Source organism: Sus scrofa, chromosome 8 (assembly GCF_000003025.6).
Source record: "Sus scrofa isolate TJ Tabasco breed Duroc chromosome 8, Sscrofa11.1, whole genome shotgun sequence".
In the NCBI taxonomy this organism is placed as follows: Eukaryota; Metazoa; Chordata; class Mammalia; order Artiodactyla; family Suidae; genus Sus; species Sus scrofa.
Window position 1 is genome coordinate 68,918,800 of NC_010450.4, and position 22,719 is coordinate 68,941,518.

Genomic DNA, 22,719 nt, shown 5'->3' on the forward strand with positions numbered 1-22,719 from the left:
TCAATTTAGAGTTTTGTAGTGACAATAATCAATAAACACTGATGAAGAGGAACCGTGGCCAAACTATTTAGAATTATGAAACTTTGGAAGAATTGAATTTGGTAAGATGTGAGTGCCATTGATGACATTAGTCAAACTTTGTAAAGTAGGTGGTTGAGGGAAATGGTTCCCTTGGGGAGCAGGCATGGTGTTGGTTTAGAATCAGACAAACCTGGACTTTACTTCCGGTTCTGCCACCTGCCAGCCTTGTGAGCCTAAACGTTTAAGTTGTTTAACCTTTTGAAAGTCTCTTTCCTTTAGAGAAGTGGGTAAAGGAATGCTTGTTAGGTCGAGTTCTTCACCAAGGGTTAATGCATCGTTCACACAGCCTGGCTCTGGGAAGCTCATGACTATTACTACCATCTCTTTCTTTCTTTTCCCATTTGTTATAATTATTTGTCCTCGATACTTTGCGGTTAACAATAGTAACAATAATGACTAAGTTTGCAAAATAAAACATCCTGCAGTTACCAAATCAGCCTGTGACCTCACTTGCGGAAAACACAGTCTTCTATGAAATGAATACTCTGGTGAAAATCCTGTAATTTTCAGATCACCTGCTGCACCTGATGTGGGGCTCCTTTAAGATCTGTGCTGTCCTGAAACAGGATGGGGAAGTCACTACTTTTCATCTTATTTATGTAGAGCTCTGCCATATAGAAAGTTCTTACTTAGGTTCTACTTAGAAATATGAAGTGAAATTGTCTTGTTCCACTTACTAGATTCTTCAGAATTAACAAAGGGATCGTAACCGTGATTGACCTCTTATTGTTATGATTATAATACTTCAGCACTGGGCAGCTGACCACTCAATCACTCAGTGCATCACACAGCAACTACTTCTGCTTTAGGAAACATTTAGTGGTGTGGTATAACCCATACTCTGGCTGGAATGGAATTAATGAGGCATAAGTCATAATTTTAACATTCCTCTCAAGCTTTTTGTTTTGGCCAGATATTTTAAAAGATGAATCTCAGAGTGAGACATTTTGCAGATAGTGATAAAAGCATTCTGTGGCATTAGTTGGTATATACTGTTGTTCAGAATCTTATTTTCATATCTTGTTTATTTCATGTCTCTTTTATTTGGATACTAGTCGGGTTCATTAACCACTGAGCCACAATGGGAACTCCTAAGCCTCCTTCATCCATCTGAAATGTTCTCCTTACTTTCTTACTATATTTACAATACGTTCCTGTCAGTTACTCCTTTCTATTATCTAAGGAGTATTTATGGTACAGTTTTAGTGATTTTTGTTTACAGCATAAAGAACAATTGGATCAACTTTATCTCTCTCAAAAAACTAGACACACAGAAATAACCCTGTCAATAAATGAGTTGATTTCAGTATTAAATCCCATTTTACATCATTTATAGTATCTACTATACATATATGTGTGTGTGTGTGTGGAAATATATATAAATATATATGCATACATATATATTTATATATGCACATATGCACACATACATATTAAAACAAACATAGAAAAGGCAGAGAAAATCAATGTTTAATGAAATGCTTTAATTTAAAGACCAGTAACAAAATTTGTTGTTTGGTCTTTAATGTTGGTAGGAGAGCTGAATTGGCACTTAGGTCTGTTGACAACAAAGTGGTTCTATTACCCCAAGCTACTTAAGTGTGTTCTTTATAGTGTGAATGGTTGACAGGGTGGCCATGACATGAATTAACTTGCATATTTTTAACACTGCTAGAAGTATAGAGAGATTAATCAGAAATACAATTGAAAGGGGAGATTTTATTTTATTATTGTTACTCTGTAACAGTGAAATTGAAAAAAAATTTGGAAAAAATATCAACTGTTGTTTTTATTAAAATAGGCAGACTTTGGAATTCCCATCGTGGCACAGCAGAAATGAATCTGACTAGGAACCATGAGGTTGTGGATTCGATCCCTAGGTTAAGGATCTGGCCTTGTCATGAGCTGTGGTATAGATGGCAGAGGCAGGTTGGATCTCGCGTTGCTGCGACTGTGGTATAGGCTGGCGGCTACAGCTGTGATTCGACCCCTGGCCTGGGAACCTCCACATGCTGCGGGTGCAGCCCTAAATAGACAAAAAGACAAAAGAAAAAAAAAATTAGGAGGTTTACCAAATAAGGCACTTAATTCACCAAACTTGAAAGGCTGAAAGACCCAGATGATGGGAGAACTCAGACTTCAAAATCAACTTTAATAACCCTCTCAGATAAAATTTGGGGAACAAATTATAGAAAAAAAATACTGAGAAAAATATCTCCTTAAACTTCAAAGATCTAATGTTAAAAATGTAATAAATAATAAACAAAAATTTAGAGAAAAAGGCCCCATGACTTCAGCAAAACTTTTCTATGAAGAAAAGCAACACAACTGAGGCACATGAATCCTGAATGCCCAGCAAGCCTGCCAGCACCAACCACAAAGGGACTGAATTTGGCCTCAATATGTATCTCTAGGATTCACTCTCCTTTTTTTTTTTTTCCTCTCTTTCACTCTGTTTTGTATCATATTGCTCCTATATTCAGGTAAATACTGACCAAGACTAAATTTGGCTCTCCCGTATATTCATTATAAAAGTTACAGAGTTCGTAAAATCAACTTACCCCATCCCCCTTCGTTTTTATGGCCATCGCAAAGGTCCCCCGCTTTCCTGGCGGCCCCTCCTCCTCCCCATCCCAGCCTCTGCCATCATCAGTGATCACTAACATAAAGCGTTATCTTTTCAACTGTCTGGTATCACAGACATTGCTTTCTCCAAGAAGCCTTCTCCCATCCTTCCAGGCATAAATAATCTTTCCATCACTGAGATGCTCACATTTCACCTATCATAGTCTGGGAGCATTTAAAACATTCTGCCTTGTACTTTGGTTGTGCTTTTGAATATCTTATTTCCAGGACTCTTGGAAAGCAGGGGTTATGCCTGGCTGACCTCAGTACTCCCTGCCAGCAATCAGTCTAGTCTTTGCATATCCTAGCGCTTCAAAATGCTTTATTAACTCGATCGGTATTCCTAGAGGCAAAGATTATGAAGTCAAACAAATGACAGTTTTTGCCGTTGAGAACCCAGAGGCTGGGTTTATTTGCAAGAACTCTGTGACCTCAAAGCCTGATTATGCACAACAGCATCATAGCAGTACCCTGCTGTGCTTCTGTTCCTGTTTTAATGATAGTTTACCCAGAAGAAGATGTTAAAGATGTGGTTAGCACTATTTTCACAGTTCTTAGAGCATTTCTTGATATCTTTAAAAATCTATATTTGAGTTATAATGAAGTCCTAGTTGTATGGCACTGAGAACAATAGGAAGCATTACGTCCTGGGACAACAGAGAAAAACAAAGTACATCCCCCCCCACTTTATATTCTGTTCTTCCATTCCTATACAAAGAAAAATGTGTAATATCACGTTTACTTTTTTCCCCTATGTTTACCTCATCTTTAAACTCAATCTAAAAACTTAACATGACTATATCAAAGTTATGGTATATAACTATACCAAAGTTAGAGAAGATAATAGGAAATAAACCATAATCAAATTGATGTAAATCTAATCATAAGGCGAACAAGCGGTACTCATAACCATGAATAGTTTAGATGAACTACAAATAACAATCAAAAAGAAATATTTTCGAAATTTGAAAACACTTTGACTTTTGTTTCACTTCATACTTTCTTCCAAGCTCACATCCTTGGATATCTTTTCTATAAGATCAACTAAGTCACATAAGAGAAATATGGCCAAAAAATTTGGAAAAGGCTTGACATATGCATGATTCTGGGTTTCTACAAATTAGATGAGAAATGTGAAAATGATGAGGACTTTGCCAAAACTTCCCTCTTCACCCAGATGAGCACAAACAGTCTGCCTATCTATCTGAGAAAGGAGGCAGGGTGGGAAATGTATCTACGGGCCCAGACCCAGCATAGGCAGGTACCACCCACAACTAGAGTTAATACTGTCAGCTCTCACAGGGCGGAATCTCAGGTAAAGACCAGCAAGGCTGGTCACAGTACTGGTTCTCCCCCATTAGTTAAGCTGGGGGACCCATACCCATTTTCCCCCTTTAATTTATGGAAATTAAAGATATAAATTCTTTGTGCATCTTCTAATCCTGCAGTTGTCAAACAGCCTGGTGTTAGTGCCTAGAAGTGAAACAAGGTTTCAGTCCTTCGCTCCCCAGATCTACTAAGGTCTTTTAAATCAGCATGTAAACTATGAAGACATAAGTCTCCCTCTGTCTCATCAATAAAATACATGATACCTTCCATAGACATGTTCCACAGGAGAAAAAGCTGGGAGGTGCCTGGCTTTTAGCCATCAGGTTGACCTCAAAAAAGCAGATGTTCAAATGTCAAGACCTAAAGATCAGTATCCACTATAAATAGCTACAGCTTTGTATCTATCGTTTAGTATCAAACATTTCATTTACAGACTGAGCTGTATTTGTAATCACTAGGCAAATGGTCCCAATTCCAGGCACACTGGCTCATACTACTTTTTAAAACAGACCTTTTTAAAAAGTGCCTCTGCAGCTGGACTTAACCGAAATAGGTATGGCAATAACATGTTCCCGAAGGCACCCTATACCAAAGCAAAAGTCTTAAGGCAAGGAAGTCTCACGGCTGTTTTCTTTGTAAATTTTCATTTATCCACAAAGACTTTCTGTGGCCCATGCCACAAATCTGAAAAGGGTATGGCGCCTCTGATACTAACCAGCTGCAGTATCAGATATTTTAAAAAGGGGTTCTGCTTATGGTTCCCAAATTGTTAACCTCACGCTTCCAAGACCCTCTGCCCTAAAAGTGAAGAACCCCGTGAGACGCCTCAGGAGACAGAGATGTGGTCTGCATTGAGTACAGGCAAGATGGAGAGAAACTGGGAAAAAGGGATCTCCCTTCCTGTGTTTTCCCCAGGCCTTTCCTGAGTCGAGCCATTTTACATATTATTTTATGAGCTAACCCCCAGTGATTTCATTTGGAGGAAGAATCCCAAATGTTAAAAAGTACTGAAAACTCCTGTCCTAGATAAACTCCTTTGATCGTAAAATCAGCCCACAAGGAAATCACTGAGCTGGAGAACCCAAAAAGAGCCATCACCAGTCAGTTCTTCCACTCCCGATCAGTTTCTTCTGATGATAATCCAAGCGACTTACAGAGCAATATTGTTCTAGCAAGTCTAGAAAAATCCAGTTTCCTTATGCTATGAAGACATGACATAAAGCCTACTAACCAAATAACCCTTTATTTTGGCAACTTTGAAGACCACAAAGTATGATCATGAGCGGCCACTATTCACAGGGGAGATGTAATGGTGTTACAGGGCAATGCCAGGGCTCTGTGCAATAAAGTAAGTTGTTTTCGCCTGGGATTCTCAGCCAGAAGCCGTCTTCCCACCCAGAAGTACGTGAAATGCCTGCCATCACCGTGACTCCCGACCATGGACTCTCACTTCAGATGCAGAAGAAGAGAGGTAAAGCATGGCAGCAGCCTCCAGCCAAAGACGACTGGGGGCACATCTGCAGTTGACAAGCTGGGTTTATTACATGTTGCATGCAGCCAGAACGCTCACCAGAGGGAACCAGGAGCATCTCAGTAAGAGAGCTTTAGAAAGAACCTGTTAGCAGGATTTAGGCTTTGGTTGAGTAATTTGGAGAAGGGTTTAGAGAAGCAGGCTTTTTAAAAGTTGGATGCTGTCAGAAATCAAGGACCATCTCATGACTGAATATCATAACAATTCTCACCTATAAGCGGGTAGACTAGAGCAGGCATAAAGCTGCAACTGGCGAAGAATTACAAGTGACTCATTAAGGACAATCTTGGCAAAGAATAGGAAAAGGTCATGCTAGACAGGAACACATATTGTTCTTGGCCAGACTGGGTGAGAATCATGGTCAACCCCTTCATGCAGAAGACTCTGGTGTTGATTTAAGAAACCCATGGAATAATATTTGCATTATTATGGCTACACATGTCTATATTACTTTCTAGACCATGGCTCCAGATATGTCACATAAGGCATTTTTCCTGATGCCTCCTCAATGATGGCCACGTTTAAAGTACCTTTCCTGTGATTATTTTATACAGTTACCCAGAATAAGTCGACTCTACTATTTCTGTCAAGTTTCGGATGTCCAGAGAAATAAAAACAGCTAAGCATTACTGCTTGGCTTTCAAACTATCTGGAGGTGAAAAAACTGTTTCTTTTCTTCCCAATTCATCTTGGACTGATTGTAAAACACAAGAAAGACTAATCACTAGAAAAATTAAATGAAAAAAAAGATGTGAAATTATTATTATTATTAGGCCTAAAACAAATATAATTATTCTGTCAAACTGTCATAAAAGTTTCTTGAGATAGTCTCCCTTTCTGTATGTACCTTGTCATAAACCTGAGTCTACAGACTTTGAGTAGCACTGGTTTTTTTTAAATTTAAATTAAAGCATTCTGTTTAATACCGATTGATGATGTCTCAGAGCACTGCCCATGTCAAACATAAATAGTATGCCACAAAGTAGCAATAGAGGAAAAAAGAGGTAAGGAGTTTCACTCAGGGAGAAGGTTTGTGCTTAGAACCCTCCAGTTTCAGTGAGAATAAAAACCAATGGCTGCTCCCTGTGAGCAAGAGCTTCAAAGGACACAGGGAGAAAATCACATCATTGGAATCCCATCCTCACTCATCTAAAATGAACCGCTCCAGGGAAGGCTTTGCTGGCATTCGCCCCCAGAGCAGGAGACTTACCTTCACACTTGCTGGGCAGAGCTCATTATAAAAATACCATTGGTAGTTTCAGGCCTGGAGTGGCTGTGCTTTCTATGAGGACGGCTTGGATTTGATTATAATCCAAGAGCTTCCCAGGGCAATGGCTTTAGAGCCCTTCAGGTTAATCCTCAGTCATCTATGCTATGTCAGTATCCCTACAGCCCATCCTAAGGTCAAGAAGGTCAAACTTAAATCTCCATATAGCAAGTTAAAGGAACAAAAAGGGTTTAGGAATCAGCTAATCAGCCAAACTGTTGACACTGCCATCAAGTTTACCTCCTACTTCATCTCTGCTAAGGGGCTTATCCTGTCCAATGCAATTCTGCAATGTGAAGAACATGTCCACAGACTGATGAAGGAGCCACCACTGTTATCGCTTGAGTGTATTGATCTGCTCTCTATAGGCCTACTTCTCTTCCTGCTCTTCCTCCATAGCTGCTATGAGCTGCAAACTCTAGAAAAGGCTTCCATTTCCATTACCCACATAGTCAGCACCGCCTGCTAGAGGCCAGACTCCACCTTTTTCCTGGATCAAGCTCAAGGCCAGGGCCACCTATGTCTGGTTTGAAACTCTGTCCCCATTCATAAAATCTCTCCAGAAGATATTTCCCTTTACCACAGTTTTTAAGTTAAACATGATTCTACTATGTGAGTGTGTGTGCATGTGTGTGTACATGTACATACATATATATCAGATATTTTGACACTTAAAATCTAGGGCAAATTTAACATCTTAGAGCTCCATGAGGATGGTTATTGTGATCATTCATTTCACCCTTTCACAATGCCTAGAATACCAAAATACACTGATTGTTAAGTCAGGCTTAAAAATCACTATGATAACCCCATTAAAATAATTTCCTTGCCTTTTGCCTTCAAGTTTCAAATCTTATATCCCAAACTTCAATCTTAACCAAAGAAAAAAAAAGTACATATTTTTATGCTATAAAACTAAAAACAAGAATCAAAAAACCCTAAACTTGGTTTTACACTCAATATATTTTGCTTAGAAATATTCTAAAACAGTACCTTTTTAAATAATGTATTTCCTTTTATATCTGATTAGTACTGAATTGAGCTTTCTTAGTGAATACTTTAAACTTAGTCTTCCAGAAAGTGCTTTCTTTCTATTTTTTTATTCAATCTACTCAACCTTGTGTGGAATGAGAGGAATTTGAGAGATACCTTGTGTCTTCAAATCCCAGAACACGGTCCAGCATCAAATGAGACAGGGTGGAATATAAACTGATGAAGTCCAACTGGGAGACTTGGACCTGCCACAGGTACTCTATTTGGCTTTCTGTGCTGGCTTCTAAAACCCTACAGACCATCAAGAAGCAGTACAAGGAGTTCCCACTGTGGCACAGTAGGTTAAGGATCTGGTGTTGTCTCTATAGTGGCTCAGATTCCTGCTGAGGGGCCGGTTTGGTCCTGGGTCCAGTGCCATGGGTTAAGGATCTAGCATTGCCACAACTGTGGCATAGGTCACAGATGTAGCTCAGATTCAATCCCTGGCCCAGGAACCTCCATATTCCATGAACATAACAACAACAAAAAAAGAGGCAATATAAGACCCCCAAAATAAAGCCTACTACCATGAACTCATCAGCACTTGGTAAAACATATGGCATCATGACTCTTTGGGTTGTGCCTATGCCTAGAGGACAACAGCTGAAAATTCAAGGTATCGCTGGAGGAGCAGCCAAGGTAACTATAAGCAGGAATGTAAGGAACATTTTAAGAGCTCCCAGAAGAGAGACAAAACAAAGAGAATTGCTCTGAACTCCCAAGAAACGGCAGCCTGGCAACCACAGAAGGAAAAATGGTTGTTCTTTTCGAACGAAGACTTAGAGTCGACCTGAATGGAAGAGGCATAAACATTGACATACTTTTCAAATAACAGCTGGAGATACAAGACAAATAAAAACACTTCACATCTTCCAAGCAATCATGTGAAGAAGGATCAGTTACCGCTGGCCTCAACCACTAAACTAAAGAACAATATATAGATATCTTATTTAAAAATAAAGCAAAAGTGAATCAAAGCCACCATATACAGAGAACTGCATCTCATGTTCATAGAGTAATTCTTCTGAACAAATTCTGACAGAGGAGCTTCTCATTTCCCATTTTAACATTCTGCAGGGAAGCAAAATAATGCTTTTAAAATATTTCTTTAAGAAGATATCCAATGTTACCACATAAGAAGGGAAATAATATCATTTTGAATGAAGTTTTGCTTTTTGAGAAAGTTTCCAGAATGCTTTGAAAGAAATAAAACTCCTCAATGTAATGCACGTGAACATACAAGCAAAGAACACTACTTGGTTTCTTAGACTAATGTTGTCTTTGTGTCAAAATTAAGCCAAAGCAAAAAAAAAAAAAAAAAAACAAAAAAACATTAAGCCAAAGCGCACATCTTTGATGGTAAAATGCTTTCTAATGCTTCTTCCTGAACTTAAAATATAAGAATGAGGCTTTCTTTCCACCTCTTCCTTCCAAAGCATGCTGAAGGCACGCTGCACTCCCAAACACCTGCAAACACACAGACACAAAAGGCAATGAGTCTTACCAGACCATCACAGTTGCTAATGGCAACAGAGGTTCCTGGAACGTCCATGATGTCACCAACATAAGCACAGTTAGTCTGCAAAGGCTCTGTTTTCCAGATTCTTTCTGAAGCCCTTCCTGGTTGATGATCATGAATGGGTTCAGTTAAATTACCAGGCACCAGAGTTGTCTCATGCCACTCTACAACAGCACCGGGAGCCACCAGCTGAGTGTTGGGCTTTAGTCGCAGATGAAAATCTCTTCCAAATGCTGTGATGTTAAAGAACAATTGCTCAGAGTTGGAAGACACATCCCTCGTTGACCTCTTTTTGTGATTCGCAGAAAGAATATGGGAGAGATAGTGTCCTTCAAAATTTGTGCTGACTGGAGTCACCAGCTCATACTCTCTCTGTCTCTTTATTGGTAAATCTGTGGGGTGAAAAATAGAATTGTAGAACACTGTGCAACAAGAGAACACAGGAGGACATAACACAGGCATCAAGTGCCCACCTCACAAGATCATACTTCAAATTGCATAATAAATATATTCCCGAGTCATCTCATAAGTAGTACATTGTGGGAATTCAAATCATTTCTCAAATGCGTTTAGGTAACTCTGTGTTGAATGAATCATTTTATTTTAATTTTTAAAAAGTTTACTTCAATGTGACTATTCATCTCATTTATATGTCTGAAAATATGCATGTATTAACTTTCCATAAACTGTATCTGGCTTGCTTTTAATCGAGATGTACTGCCAATTAATTTGACATTGACATAACTGATACCTGCTCTGAACTTTTAACAAAGTTGCTATTATGTAGAAGAAATTTTTTTCTGATGGTTTTAATGTTTTCCTTGTAAGAATCCTAGAATCTATGCCAATCACAATAGTTACTTTGTGTTGTTCTACCATTTGTCTGTAATTTATTCACTGTAGCTGATGATGCTGTAGTTTATACCTATTTTTTCCATCAGAGCAGCCCTGACAATCATACTTCACGGGGGGAAACAGATTCAGTAGGGGTGGGTCCCAAGTCAAATAACTGTGACGCTCAGATATGACTCCAAGTCACACTCCAAAGCCCATACACTCACTCTGCCACATCACAGGGTGTCCTGTAACCCACAGAACATTTTCAGAAAATGAGGAGAATGGTGTAAAAAAGAAGAAATAAGCATCTATAAATTGAATGCACAAGTGCTGGTCAGTCAAGAGCAAATGGCACTGTCATTTTGCACCATATTCCTGACATGGGACAGACACTCATTTGTGTATGAATTCAATACTTGGATCCACTTTACACCACGGGTGGCCACTTACATGCTAAACTGAATTTCACAATTAGCACTTAATTCCCTAAATTTAGCCAAGTGTTATGTCTGCTAAAACGTAAACATCCTTGGGAAAGATAAGATGTTAAATGAACCATTTCTCCCTTAAATTATTTTGAAGGCAGAAGGAAATGAGGATGGCAACAAGGATAAAGAAAGAACGTGTGGAAAGGAAACTGAGAACATGAATTTACAAGGTCTTCATCTTCATAATTCTAGCCTAAGACTAGTCCTGTAGTATAATAAAGTATCCTTAAAAAGTTGTATGATTCACAAGTACTGCTCACCTCGCGGAAACTGCATGCATGTCACCTAATACATTAGAGTATGAGACCCACAGATGAACCTACAACCTAAGCTCTTAAAATATCAGATAAAGTCATGGTTTTCTTTATGTTCCTGCTTTTTAAATACCTCAAACAGCATGTAAAGTAGCAGGAGACAAATGAAGGTGTTTTGCTACTTGGAAATCCCTTGAGTGCATGTTTGTTATGATTACACCACGTATAACGACCAATGTATTTCAACCACACACCCCTCATTTTTAAATGCATCGAGCAAGGAACACGTTGTACATATGTCCCAGGCAGAGAAGGAGTGCAGACCGTCACATCACAGAGCAAAGCCACATCCCTGGCTTCCACACTGAGAGCCACGGCATCAGGATTCCTGCTTCATGGACCCCCTATCACAGTCAGAGACCTACACAGGCACACAGGTTCTGTCTCCCTTAGAACCCAATCCGTGGTGAATATGTGCATAAATTCTGGTTTAGAGAAAGAACCTGAAACTTTAGGGAAGGAACTCAAGTGTCACAGAAGCAGAGTAACAGAGGGGACAGTCTCTGTGCAAAGGGATGGCTTGGGCTCTTGGATGTGGACTGACCAAGGCACCCCAAATGAATTCCTTGAGGATGCGGAACCCGTTCAACTCAGCATTCCCAGTAGCCTCTAATACAAGATTTTGTACCTGCCAGGGTCTCTGAGCAACAGGACGAGTTACTATGTATAAGTTGGCCATGCAGGGCACCAAGAACCTCTGCTTTATCTATGCCACCCCACACACTGACCTCCACCCACGGCTGCACCAACAATCCCAGCTGTAACTCTTTCCTTAAGCACCAGTTCACTCATTCAAGGGAGGAAAAGCAATGCTTCATTTTGATGTATGGATTCCCCGTCTTCACTGAGGGGAACTCCCACAACCAAAGTCTTAATCCGAATGTCTGGATTAATGACTGGAGAACTAGAAAATAGAAGGCGATTGCAGGGTGTCCCCTCCACACCCAAGAGGACACCCAGAGTTTCATGCTTACAGCACACCACACATCCTGGGTTCTCGGGGACGATTCCATTTCTCCACCGTCGGACAACATGTTCTGAATTTTTATTTAAAATCATGATGGTGGATTTCTATAGAGCTTTGTCTTCTCTAATGTTAAATAATCAATGATTCCTAAAATGTACACATAAGAAACACTTCTGAAATTAAACTCTGAATGAGTCATTTTCCTGTTGGGAATGAAGGAAAAAGATGCACTTAGTCCCCCTCAGTCCACCACCCACCCTGGACAGTGGTTAATGGAGCCGACAGAGGAACCACCTAGTCACCTGCCGTCTATTGCAGGATAAATACCAGGCACTGTGCCTTGTGCTTGAGAAAATACCTTCTCTAATCCTCACAATGGTCACAGTTGGTAGGTATCATGACCTTGTTAGGAGAAGGCCTGACGGGCAGCAAACAAGCAGCCAAAGCAAAATTTCAATTCTGATCATCTCGACGCTGAAGATCATGCTCTCATTCACTGCAGAATAGATGGAACATCCTGCTGTCAATTTTTAGGTTAAGATTTGACTTAGAAAGGAAAAGTACCACAAGAAGGATGACGTCCTGCCAACATGCAGCCAGCCAATCAATTTTGCCTCTAGTGTAGCTTCAAAACTTTTTGTAAAAGGCTCTTAAATTCTTGGTCTTGGGAAGAAAAATAAAGGGATAAGGGTAAAGCTCACGACTATCAAAAGTATTTAATTTCAGATTATCATGACATACGCAAACCAGTGCCCGCATTCAGAACTGACACGTTTCACAGGCCCAAATACTGCTGCAAAGCAATACAGCCTGTGGTCAAGGAATAGACTATGGGGTCAGAAAATAGCAAGTTAAGTCAACACATGAACAAGTTCTTTATTTTTTCTTTAGGTTCAGTTGCCTCAGTTGTTAACTGGGGGTTAGTAGCATTTCCAACTTCACAGGCTTGGTAAGAAGTTTAAATGAGATTATGCAGTGGATTTAGTAAATATTATCTATTTTAACTTATGTGTAAATTTGCTACTTACTAGTATAATGCTTGTGTGCAATTTTAAATTGTGAAACGATACAAGTGTCAACTGGGATGGCTGAACGGCCACAGCAATAGGTATGTAAAGGTTTCTGTGAGTCCCAAGTTCCATAAGCGCAGAGAGCCTGGGCCACTATAAAACCAGTTTTACAGTGTCTCAGAAGTCGTGAATTTTCTCCAGCCCACTGGCATCTGTGCAGACCTGGTCCATCTGCTCGTGCTGGTGTGGATGCATTAACGGTGCTCTTACCTAAGAGCGACCCTCTACTGTGGACCACATCCTAGCCCCTCTTCTTGTTCATGGCAAGGCGGCTTCTGCAACTGTCCCCTCTCTCTCCTCATCAATTTTCCCATCACGAGCTCATTCCCACCAGCAAATAAATAAGCTGCCGTATTTCCTATCTTGACCAAAAACCTTGATGTCACATCCAGCTCTCGCTAATTCCCCATTACTTCATTGCCCTTTAGAGCAAGACACTTCCAAAAATTGACTAGACTGGATATCTCCAATTCCTCTTTTTTTTTTTTTTTTTTTGCTTTTGAGGGCCACACCTGCAGCGTATGAAGTTCCCAGGGTAGGGGTTGACACAGAGCTACAGCTGCTGCCTATACCACAGCCACAGCAATGCAGGATCCAAGCTGTGTCTGTGATCCTACACCACAGCTCACAGCAACGCCAGATCCCCGACCGACTGAGAGAGGCTGGGGATCAAACCCCGTATCCTCATGGATACTAGTCAGGCTTGTTTCTGCTGCACCACAATGGAAACTCCCCTCTCTTCCCATTCTTGTGCTTTCTTGAACCCACTCTTGTCAAGGTAATTAGGAATCCCCAGTGGCTGAAACTAATGGTCAAGACTCTATCTTCTTATTCGACCTGTTAGCAGCATCTGACTCTTGGTTTCTCTTTCCTTCTGGAAACATGTTCTTTCTTTAGCTTCCAGGATACCATTCTCTTCTGGTTCCCCCTTCTCACTCTTTGTCCTCACGCCCCTCTATGCCCATGACCTGTACACACTGCAGGACCTAAGCCAGACCCCGCTTCTGCATCTCCCTTGCCAGGCCTGGTGAACTCACCCCATCTGTGACTTTGTGTGACTTCGTGGTCCCATACCTCTAGCCCCAGCTTCCTCCATGACCTCTTCTCTCAATCCACGTGCCCCTGGATCCCTGCCTTGTGGATGTTCACGAAGCATCTCAGCACTTCCAAGAAGCAAACGTCCTACCTTCTGCTCCCAAACCGGGCCCTCCTCGCCCACGTCAGTGAATGGTAACCCTCTGCTCACAGAGGTCATGCCGAAAGCTCGACTGTCCACCCTGAATTCTTCCCACACCACATCTTGCATAAATTCTATTGACTCTACCTCTAAAAGCTCCCCAGACTCCAACCACTGCTCACCACCTCTGCCTCTGCTCCCCAGTCCAAACCACCATCGCCTGTGACTGTTCTCCTTACACCTGCTCTTCCCCTTCACAGAGTCTCCTCCAAGCAGAGCCTGAGTGAGCCAAATGGCAGATCATATCAAAACCATCCTGCTCAGAGGGAAATGGCTGACAAGGCCCAGCCCCAGCAGGAATCCCCACACCCCATGGTCCCTGGACTCACCATTTCCTTGGCCAAGCCCCCCCCCCCCCCCGCAACCACATGGCCCTCCCCTCAATCCCTTCAGCTCTTTGCTTAAACTTGACCCTCCCATTGAGGCCCTTCCTGATCCCAGGAACTGCCTCATTACTATCTCCCTTCTGCATTTTACTTTTCCCCACCAAACCTGTCACCATCTTACTAGAAGCTTTACTTATATGTTTATCTGTTTGTTGTTTCTTTATACCTGCTACCATATAAGCTTCACAAGGGCAGATTTTTTTTTTTTTTCTGTTCTCCTCACCATAGTTTTCCAGTGCCTAAAACTGAGTCTGAAGTCACTCAGTAAATATCTGTGAATGGTTGAATGAGAGAAGTTTCAGCCTGAGGGTGTATCTAAAGTTAGACTGCAACCTCTTCTCCCAGATAGTAATTTACCATCAAGCAATCAATGACAGCAAACCACACAAGCTGTCATCTACCTCTACGGCTGGAATTTGCTTGCCAATATTGGTTAGATTTCTCACAGTTCCCACTGTCCTGTAAATCAAACATTTCCTAGTATCCAGAACTTATATTTTAAGCTACTAGAACAACAATAATGGATCTGATCATTAAAACAGGCCTCCTGGAATGCAGACACACAGAGCCCCTGGCACTGAGGAACCATCGGCAGGAAATCAGCCCCCACCTGGCAATCCCTTTGGATATTCATAGAATTAGAACTACACAGGTCAAAAATTAAAAAGAGCTTGAAAAATCATCCCGTTCTTGTCTCTTTCTTACAATTAGGGCAACCTGAGTAGAAGACATTACATTTTCTTTTATTTATTTGTCTTTTTAGGGCCACACCTCTGGCACATGAAAGTTCGCAGGATAGGGAAGGAATCAGAGCTGCAGCTGCTGGCCTACACCACAGCCACAGCAATGCCAGATCCAAGCCATGTCTGCAACCTACACCACAGCTCATGGCAACACTGGATCCTTAACCCACTGGGCAAAGCCAGGGATCGAACCCGCATCCTCATGGATATTAGGTGCTTAACCTGCTGCGCCACAACGGGAACTCCATGACATTATGTCTTCTTAAATTAGAGGACAGTGCCATTCACCTGCTCCTCTCCCTGCGAGGAGAGGTTTTTCTCTGAGTATTCCAGGCCTCTCCATCGCTCCTCACTCACCCTTCCCCAGCAAAGAAGCAGAAGTGCCCTGGATGTGACTGACAAGTCTGGGGGAAATAAGCAGTTTGCGCAGCTGGGCACCCCTCATAACCCTTTTCCAGGAATGACCCTGATAATGTCACGTGTTCCTTTTCACTTCTGCCACGGTACCCTCCCCACCCAGTGGACCTGACACACACCCACAGGGTGACCAGTCTGCTAGCACACTTCCTGCCCACATGAGAGCCTCATGCTCCACTCTGGCCTCTACAGTAAGAGAGAGTTTCACTACATCTTTAGAGTTCCTATTTTCAGCGTGTTCAGAACCCAGGCAGGTCAGAGGGATATGTTTTACTGAGGATCTCCTCAAAAAAGTGATCTTGAGGAAAAAGTACGGTTCCATCTCCTCTGGCAGTATAATTGTAACACTAACAATTCTCCTGGTCAGGGAATTCTTTCATATCTAAATTCCTCATTCTAGAAGTTAACATACTCTAGGACTTCTTTGTTCTTGCACTGCAGGAAAAGGGCCACATTCTAGTGCATGTGTGCGTGCATATATGTGTGATGTGTGTACCTCTTTTCACACACAAACACTTAAATATTGCACGCCACCTACTTCAGAGGATTCGAGGACCCACTGTTCTGTGCTTCCACATACTTAAAGACTTCTGGGAGTTCCCATAATGGCGCAGCAGCGGAAACAAACCCAACTAGTATCCATGAGGATGCGGGTTCAATTCCTGGCCTTGCTCAGTGGCTTAAGGATCCTGTGTTGCTGTGGCTGTGGTGTGGGTTGCAGACATGGCCTAGGCTGGCAGCTGTAGCTCTGATTGGACCCCTAGTCTGGTAACCTTCATATGCTGTGGGTGTGGCCCTAAAAAGAAAAAAAAAAAAAAAAAGACTTCTAGTCAGGCTTTCTATTTTCATGTCAATCACATTAGCCTTTTCTAATAGTTTCCAACCTTCACTGACTTCTGAGGCTTTGGGCCCCTTTCACACCTTTTGGCAAGTTATGATACCACATGGACCTCCAGAAATTACAGGTTAAAGAAAAAGAAGTTTCCTCAAACTGAAACCCAAATGAGTTAGTTCTCTGGTGAGAAGAAGGTGTTGTAGCTTGTCTGCATCCTTAAACTATTTAAACCAACCTTCTCCTTTTCACCTGAATATTCACCATGCCTTCCTGATGTCACTGTTTCTCTTCTTGATGCCAATTCCCCAAACCCAGATCCCAGGCTGAAAAACTGACTTCAGTTCAGTTCGACTTTTCTCCCCATTTAGCATCATTCAAGCCTACTGGTTTCCCCTTGGAAACTTCTTTCCAACTACTCCCCTTTCATCCAATTCACCTTCAAGTTCTCATTGCCTCATGATGAAAAGATGCAAGCACCAAGTCCAAATGCCCCACATACAATTTCTCACTACCAAACGCTGCATACAGTCCCCCAAAACACTGTCTAAACCACTGGCCCATCACTGGAAAATTGTTGTGAAGTCTTACATCCAATATGCCGACGTTCTATTACGTACTTCTTTTGTGATGCTGGTCATTTGAGAATTTTTATGCCAGTATTCCCTTGGAAACATTAGAACAAGAGGATTTCATTCATGGGCTTGCTATAAAAATTAAATGGCCTGATCCAAAACACCCAACACCATATTCAGCACAGAACAAGTGCTCAGTAAAGGTTAGGTATTAATATTACCCTGTTATTCTCTCTGGATAGTTTCAGCTGGCTCATCAAGACTTCAGGATAAAATTGACTCAGAAAACTGCTAGCTTTATTTCCATGGCAGACCTGAAAATTGCTTGAAAGACCATCTACAAATCAAATCCCCGCACTTCCCACATAAGAGACACTGCCATGCACTATCTGCATGAAAGTTATAAAAATCCTTGTGGGTGGAAAGTTAGTTGCTCATGTCTTGTCCTTTCAGAGATATGAAGCTCTTTGGGGGCAGAGGTGTGGCTGTAAATGTGTTCAAATGTCCCCAGTGTGCATCCATCTTTGGGGCAAAGAGAAGTCAAGGGCTGTTTGGGAAGGAAGGCTGTCACAGTAGGGCCCACAGCCCAGGCTTGGGGAATCATCTTGACTCCTTCACGCATTCGGCCACACATGCTCACAACTGAGGACAGGCAGCTCACTAGCCCTCCCCAGATGTTCTCCTGGAGAAGATGTCCCCACAATATTTCAAAGATCATGCCCTAGAACAGCAAGGGAAGACTCCAATAGAACAGTCAACACTGCCAGGACCTGAACAGGCTGCAGGACAAAGTTCTCAGATGTCCCAGCAGTTTTTAGCTGATCTAGTGAAGACCAAAGCTACCCCAGGCACACAGAATATCATAACACTGACATGGATGCAATGCGGCTTAAATTCCAAGCAAGGAAGGGAGTGGAAGTAGGGTATGCTGGTTGAATACCAACAGTCTAGAGTCAAAAAGCACTGCCTTGAATGTTAGTTTCAAGCTGATGCACTCACTCCTTGGCATCCTGTAGCAAACTGAAAATCAAAGCTCGGACAGGTTACCTGTAAAATGGGAGTGAGAAAGAAGGGCACACAAGGCATTTGATCCATCCATTCATATTTCAAAGATGAAAAATGAGCCAGTGTTACCATCACCATCTAGCTAGAGCTGCAGAAGAAGGAAGTCAATTTCAGATTCCTTCTGCATCCAGCACCTCAGGCCTCTACCCCTCCATCCCCACACCAACCTAGGGTGCCTGGTGAGTAGAAGACATCTTCAGATTCATGTCCACAAAGGCTTGAAGTCAAGGCCAGCTGCCACAACCTCTGCTCCATTATCCACCCCAGGGACTGGGATTCTCCCACGAGCTGGCTGATTGCTCTGCTAAAGAGGCAGTCACACAAGCAATTTCCTTTATCAGGTATAAATGCTCAGTATGCAGCAATCTGGCCACAAGAATGAATCAAATAAGCATTTTCAAGATCTGCTCAAGAAGGGGCTCCAACAACAACATTTCCAAAGCCTGAGCCAAGAGTAAGAGAATGACTTTCATCAGACATGACAGGAGCCAGCTGCTCCAGGAAAGATGTGAGTGGGGCGAGGAGTGGACATTTAAGAGGACATCACATGCTAAAGGGCTCACCAAGGCTGTAAACACTATCAGCGAAGGGGACACATCTTCTCTCAAAGGCAATTAAAAATTCATCGTGACACATGCGGAAATTCTCAACACAGCCAAATTCTTTCTTCCTCACTTCATCTCCTCTAGACTCTTATCACCACAGGGCCCAGCAACACTTTGATGTCTTTTATTTTAGTTGCAAACCTATTTTCATAGCTATTTAATGGGGGGGTGCTTTTTTTTTTTTTTTTTTACTCATTATAAGAAAGAACAAATAGTTGTGAACTTCGAAATTCTTCTCATTTTTTAAAATCTGGCTTTTTCATAAATATTTGTTGCAATTGCACAATGTTTATGTTCAAGAGAGTCATTTAGGAAAGAACAGCACATTCTTTAGAGTTCCAGAACATGAAATCAGGTAAGAGGAGATCTTTTAAGAAAAGAAAAAGAAAGCTGTTTTAAAGAAAAATATCCAAGTATTTTTTTGTTTGCTACATCTTAAAATGGTCAAATAATCAATAACAGGATAATGAGTAGAGGAGATTTTTTTTAAGTGAGGCCCAAATGCCAAAATCTTAACATTCCAATCTTAGTTTTTAAAGAACTACTTCAATGGTTACATTTATCATCACTAGAAATTTTGCAGGCTCAAGAGCAATATTAGACATTCTAAAAATTAATATTTCTCATACGTCTTACAATTTTTTGATGGATGACACTTTAAACGAGTAATATTGAGTGTAGAATTTAAAGCCAGGAAAATTAGCATTTGTCCCCCGGGCCAAAGGCTGGAGAAAATATGACAGATAAGAAATGCGGATAGCAGTTTTAAAGGTTTTCACTGGAACTTTACTTGTGGTAATTATATTTTCCACATCAAAAATATCTCATGGTTTAGCAAAAAGTAGGAGAAACTGGGACAACCCACAAGGCCCACTGTACTAGTTTCCTATTGCTGCTATAAAAAACTGCCACAAACTTGGCAATTTAAAACAACATGAATTTATTATCCTACAGCTCTGGAGGTCAAAAGTCTGGAGTAGGTAGCACAGGGCTGAAAATCAAGGTGTCAAAGGACTGCTTCTTCTTTCTTTCTTTTTTTTTCTTTTTTTGGAAGCACTAGGGATGGCTTATTTCCATACCTTTTTCTTTGTTATTATTATTATTTTGCCTTTTTAGGGCCTCACCCGTGGCACATGGAGGTTTTCACGCTAGGGGTCAAATCGGAGCTGTAGCCACCAGCCTACACCACAGCCACAGCAATGCTGGATCTGAAACATGTCTGTGACCTACACCATGGTTCACAGCAACGCTGGATCCCTAACCCACTGAGCAAGGCCAGGGATCAATCCCTGGTCCTCATGGATACTAGTCGGTTCGCTAACCACTGAGCCACAATGGGCACTCCCTGTTCCCATACCCTTTTCAGTTTCCAGAGGCTACCTGAATTTCCTGGCTCATGGTTCCTTCTTCCATCTTCAAAGGCAGCAACATTGAACCAAGTCTCTCACCTCCCTCTTCCACTTATTAGGACTCTCTGATGGATAATCCAGGGTAACACTGCTATTTTAAGGTCAACTGATTAGCAACCTTAATTCCATCTGAAAATTTAATTCATCTTTGCCAGTGACATATTTACAGGTTCCTGGGACTCAGGCACAGACATTATCCAGGCTAATAGAGCACAGTGAATATTCAAGAATAAGCTTATGATTTAAGCCAGGCAGCGGACAAAAGCACTACCAGGAACCATTACTGAAGCTTCCAGAACAGAAGTGTCCTGACTAGTGGAGTGAAAGCTAGAACGATAGCCTAGAGTCACTAGTGGTGATCTTTGGCACAACTTGGATAGTTGCAATCTTATCCTGATAGAAAAATAAAGGCAACACGAGTGGAACAGAGAAAGAGAGAAAGAGGGAAGGGAGAAAGGAGAAAGGGAGGAGGAGTAGAGGAAGGTGAGAAGGCTGGTAGAGAGAGGGGGGGAGAGAGACAGAGACCAAGAAAGAGAGAGAGACTGATTCTTGACATTATTTGAGCCCTAGATCCAGCTATACCTGATGTTAATTACCTGATCATTTTGTTGTCCTTAACCACTGACAACTGGGTTCCTGTTATTTGCATCCAAAAGAGTCATGATTAATACAGGAACTTTCTCTCAGTGAAATGGAAAAAAAAGGAATTTCAATAAATAAGGTGAAAAGAAAAGAAAGAATTACACCTGGTATACACAGAACACAGTTGCTGTGGAATCCAGATGGAATGACTGTTTCTGCATTATTCCTTTCTCAACTCCTCCCTCTACTGCTAGAGTCCAATGAATTAAGCAACACTGCACTGACGTATCAACATGAAGATAAAACATGAAAATAGAACTCTTATAGAGCTGTCACATGGTGAGCTGAGTGGCTGGCTAGTTTACAAATCCATGGCACACTAAATTAAGGTTCCTGGAAAGCCATGGTGGTAGAGACCTATTAGAAATGTAGGGAATGGAATGAGGTAGCTCTCCTTGAATAAAAGTAGTTTTAAAAAGCACAGGACCAAGAGATACTAATAATAATATCTATAATTCTAGCTTGCTTACCATGTGCCAGCATTTTATGAATCCTTTAAAACTCTATGAAATAAATAATTGTAGTGTGCCTAGACTACATACCAAAAAATGATGCTTTGAGAGGTTAAGGTCATCAGTAGAAAGTGGGCTGGTCAGGATTTTAAGCCACACAGTGAACAGAGTCTATGCACCTGACCATTTGGTGGAAGAGAAGCAATGAATATCAATAGGTCCTCTAATACATACACTGCTTAGATTTTAGATTAAGGAATGGACTCTACATGCTTTTTTTAAAAAAGAGAGGTTTTGATATATAAAAGAAAGAGAATGAAAACTCATATGAATAATTATTTCAATCATTCATTTTACTTTATTTTTTATGCATTAGTAGATATAAAAATATATGTACTAGATATGAAGAAAATGGTAGGAAATGGGATTTATTATCTAGGTACTTAAAGATTCATATATTTAATCCTACTTTATATGCTACAAGTTTCCTAAACACCATTTTTGTTTTATTCATCACTTCGTAGAACAAGACAGACTGTTTCATGTCATTCATAATTTGTTCTAAATTCCATAAAGATTCATCATGCTGGATTTGTGGCATTCATTTTTATAAACAAGAGACTGACATTTTACCACAAAATCTCTCCTAGGGATTTATCGTTAGTCAGCAAAGTCATGAAAACGTGTTCGGAAAATTAGGATGGATCAATTACATGTGGGAACAGAGACTCCTAAGCTAGGAAACTTTTCCCAGGCTTTTCTCTCCATTCTGAAGACTATACAACTCTCAAATTCTGTTCTATGAAGTGGACACATCTTCTTACAGTACTGATAGAATTATAAAACATTTTTATAACATAATAGTTCCTACTTTGACAGACTTGATAACTGGAGAAATGATTAATTCATTGCACCTTTTGGAGGTTGTGTAACCAAATTCTTAAAAATCACGTTCAAATGTCAAGAAGTGCAGAGCCAAAACTAATTTAAATTTTTTTTTAAGTCAGCACTTTCCCTATCTGCTAGTAGGAGTTCAGGTCATACAAACTTCTTAACAGTCATGCGTCAAGATGTACCATGCTAATTTGGTTCTACGCAGGATTCAACTTCTAGGGCTCTTCCAAAGTAGTCATTTGAAAAGTGGATAATAATCTATATACAACAATGAGTGGCAATGCTCGTTATCATGAGGAAATGGATACCATTAGGGAAATGACTACATAAATTAAGGTTTATTAGTATGATGGAATGAAAGCGATGCTTAGAAGGAGTTTCTAATGATAGGGAAAATGATAC

At 41.0% G+C, this 22,719-nt stretch overlaps 1 protein-coding gene across 1 annotated transcript in view; it reads right to left on the bottom strand.

Annotated features, from left to right (window-relative positions):
* ADAMTS3 (ADAM metallopeptidase with thrombospondin type 1 motif 3) overlaps nucleotides 1–22,719 on the bottom strand; it is a 273,471-nt gene that overhangs the window by 243,733 nt on the left and 7,019 nt on the right. Inside the window, exon 3 of the mRNA XM_021101423.1 lies at nucleotides 9,370–9,776. Coding sequence (XP_020957082.1) covers nucleotides 9,370–9,776 — 407 coding nt within the window. The remainder of the gene's footprint in view (nucleotides 1–9,369; nucleotides 9,777–22,719) is intronic.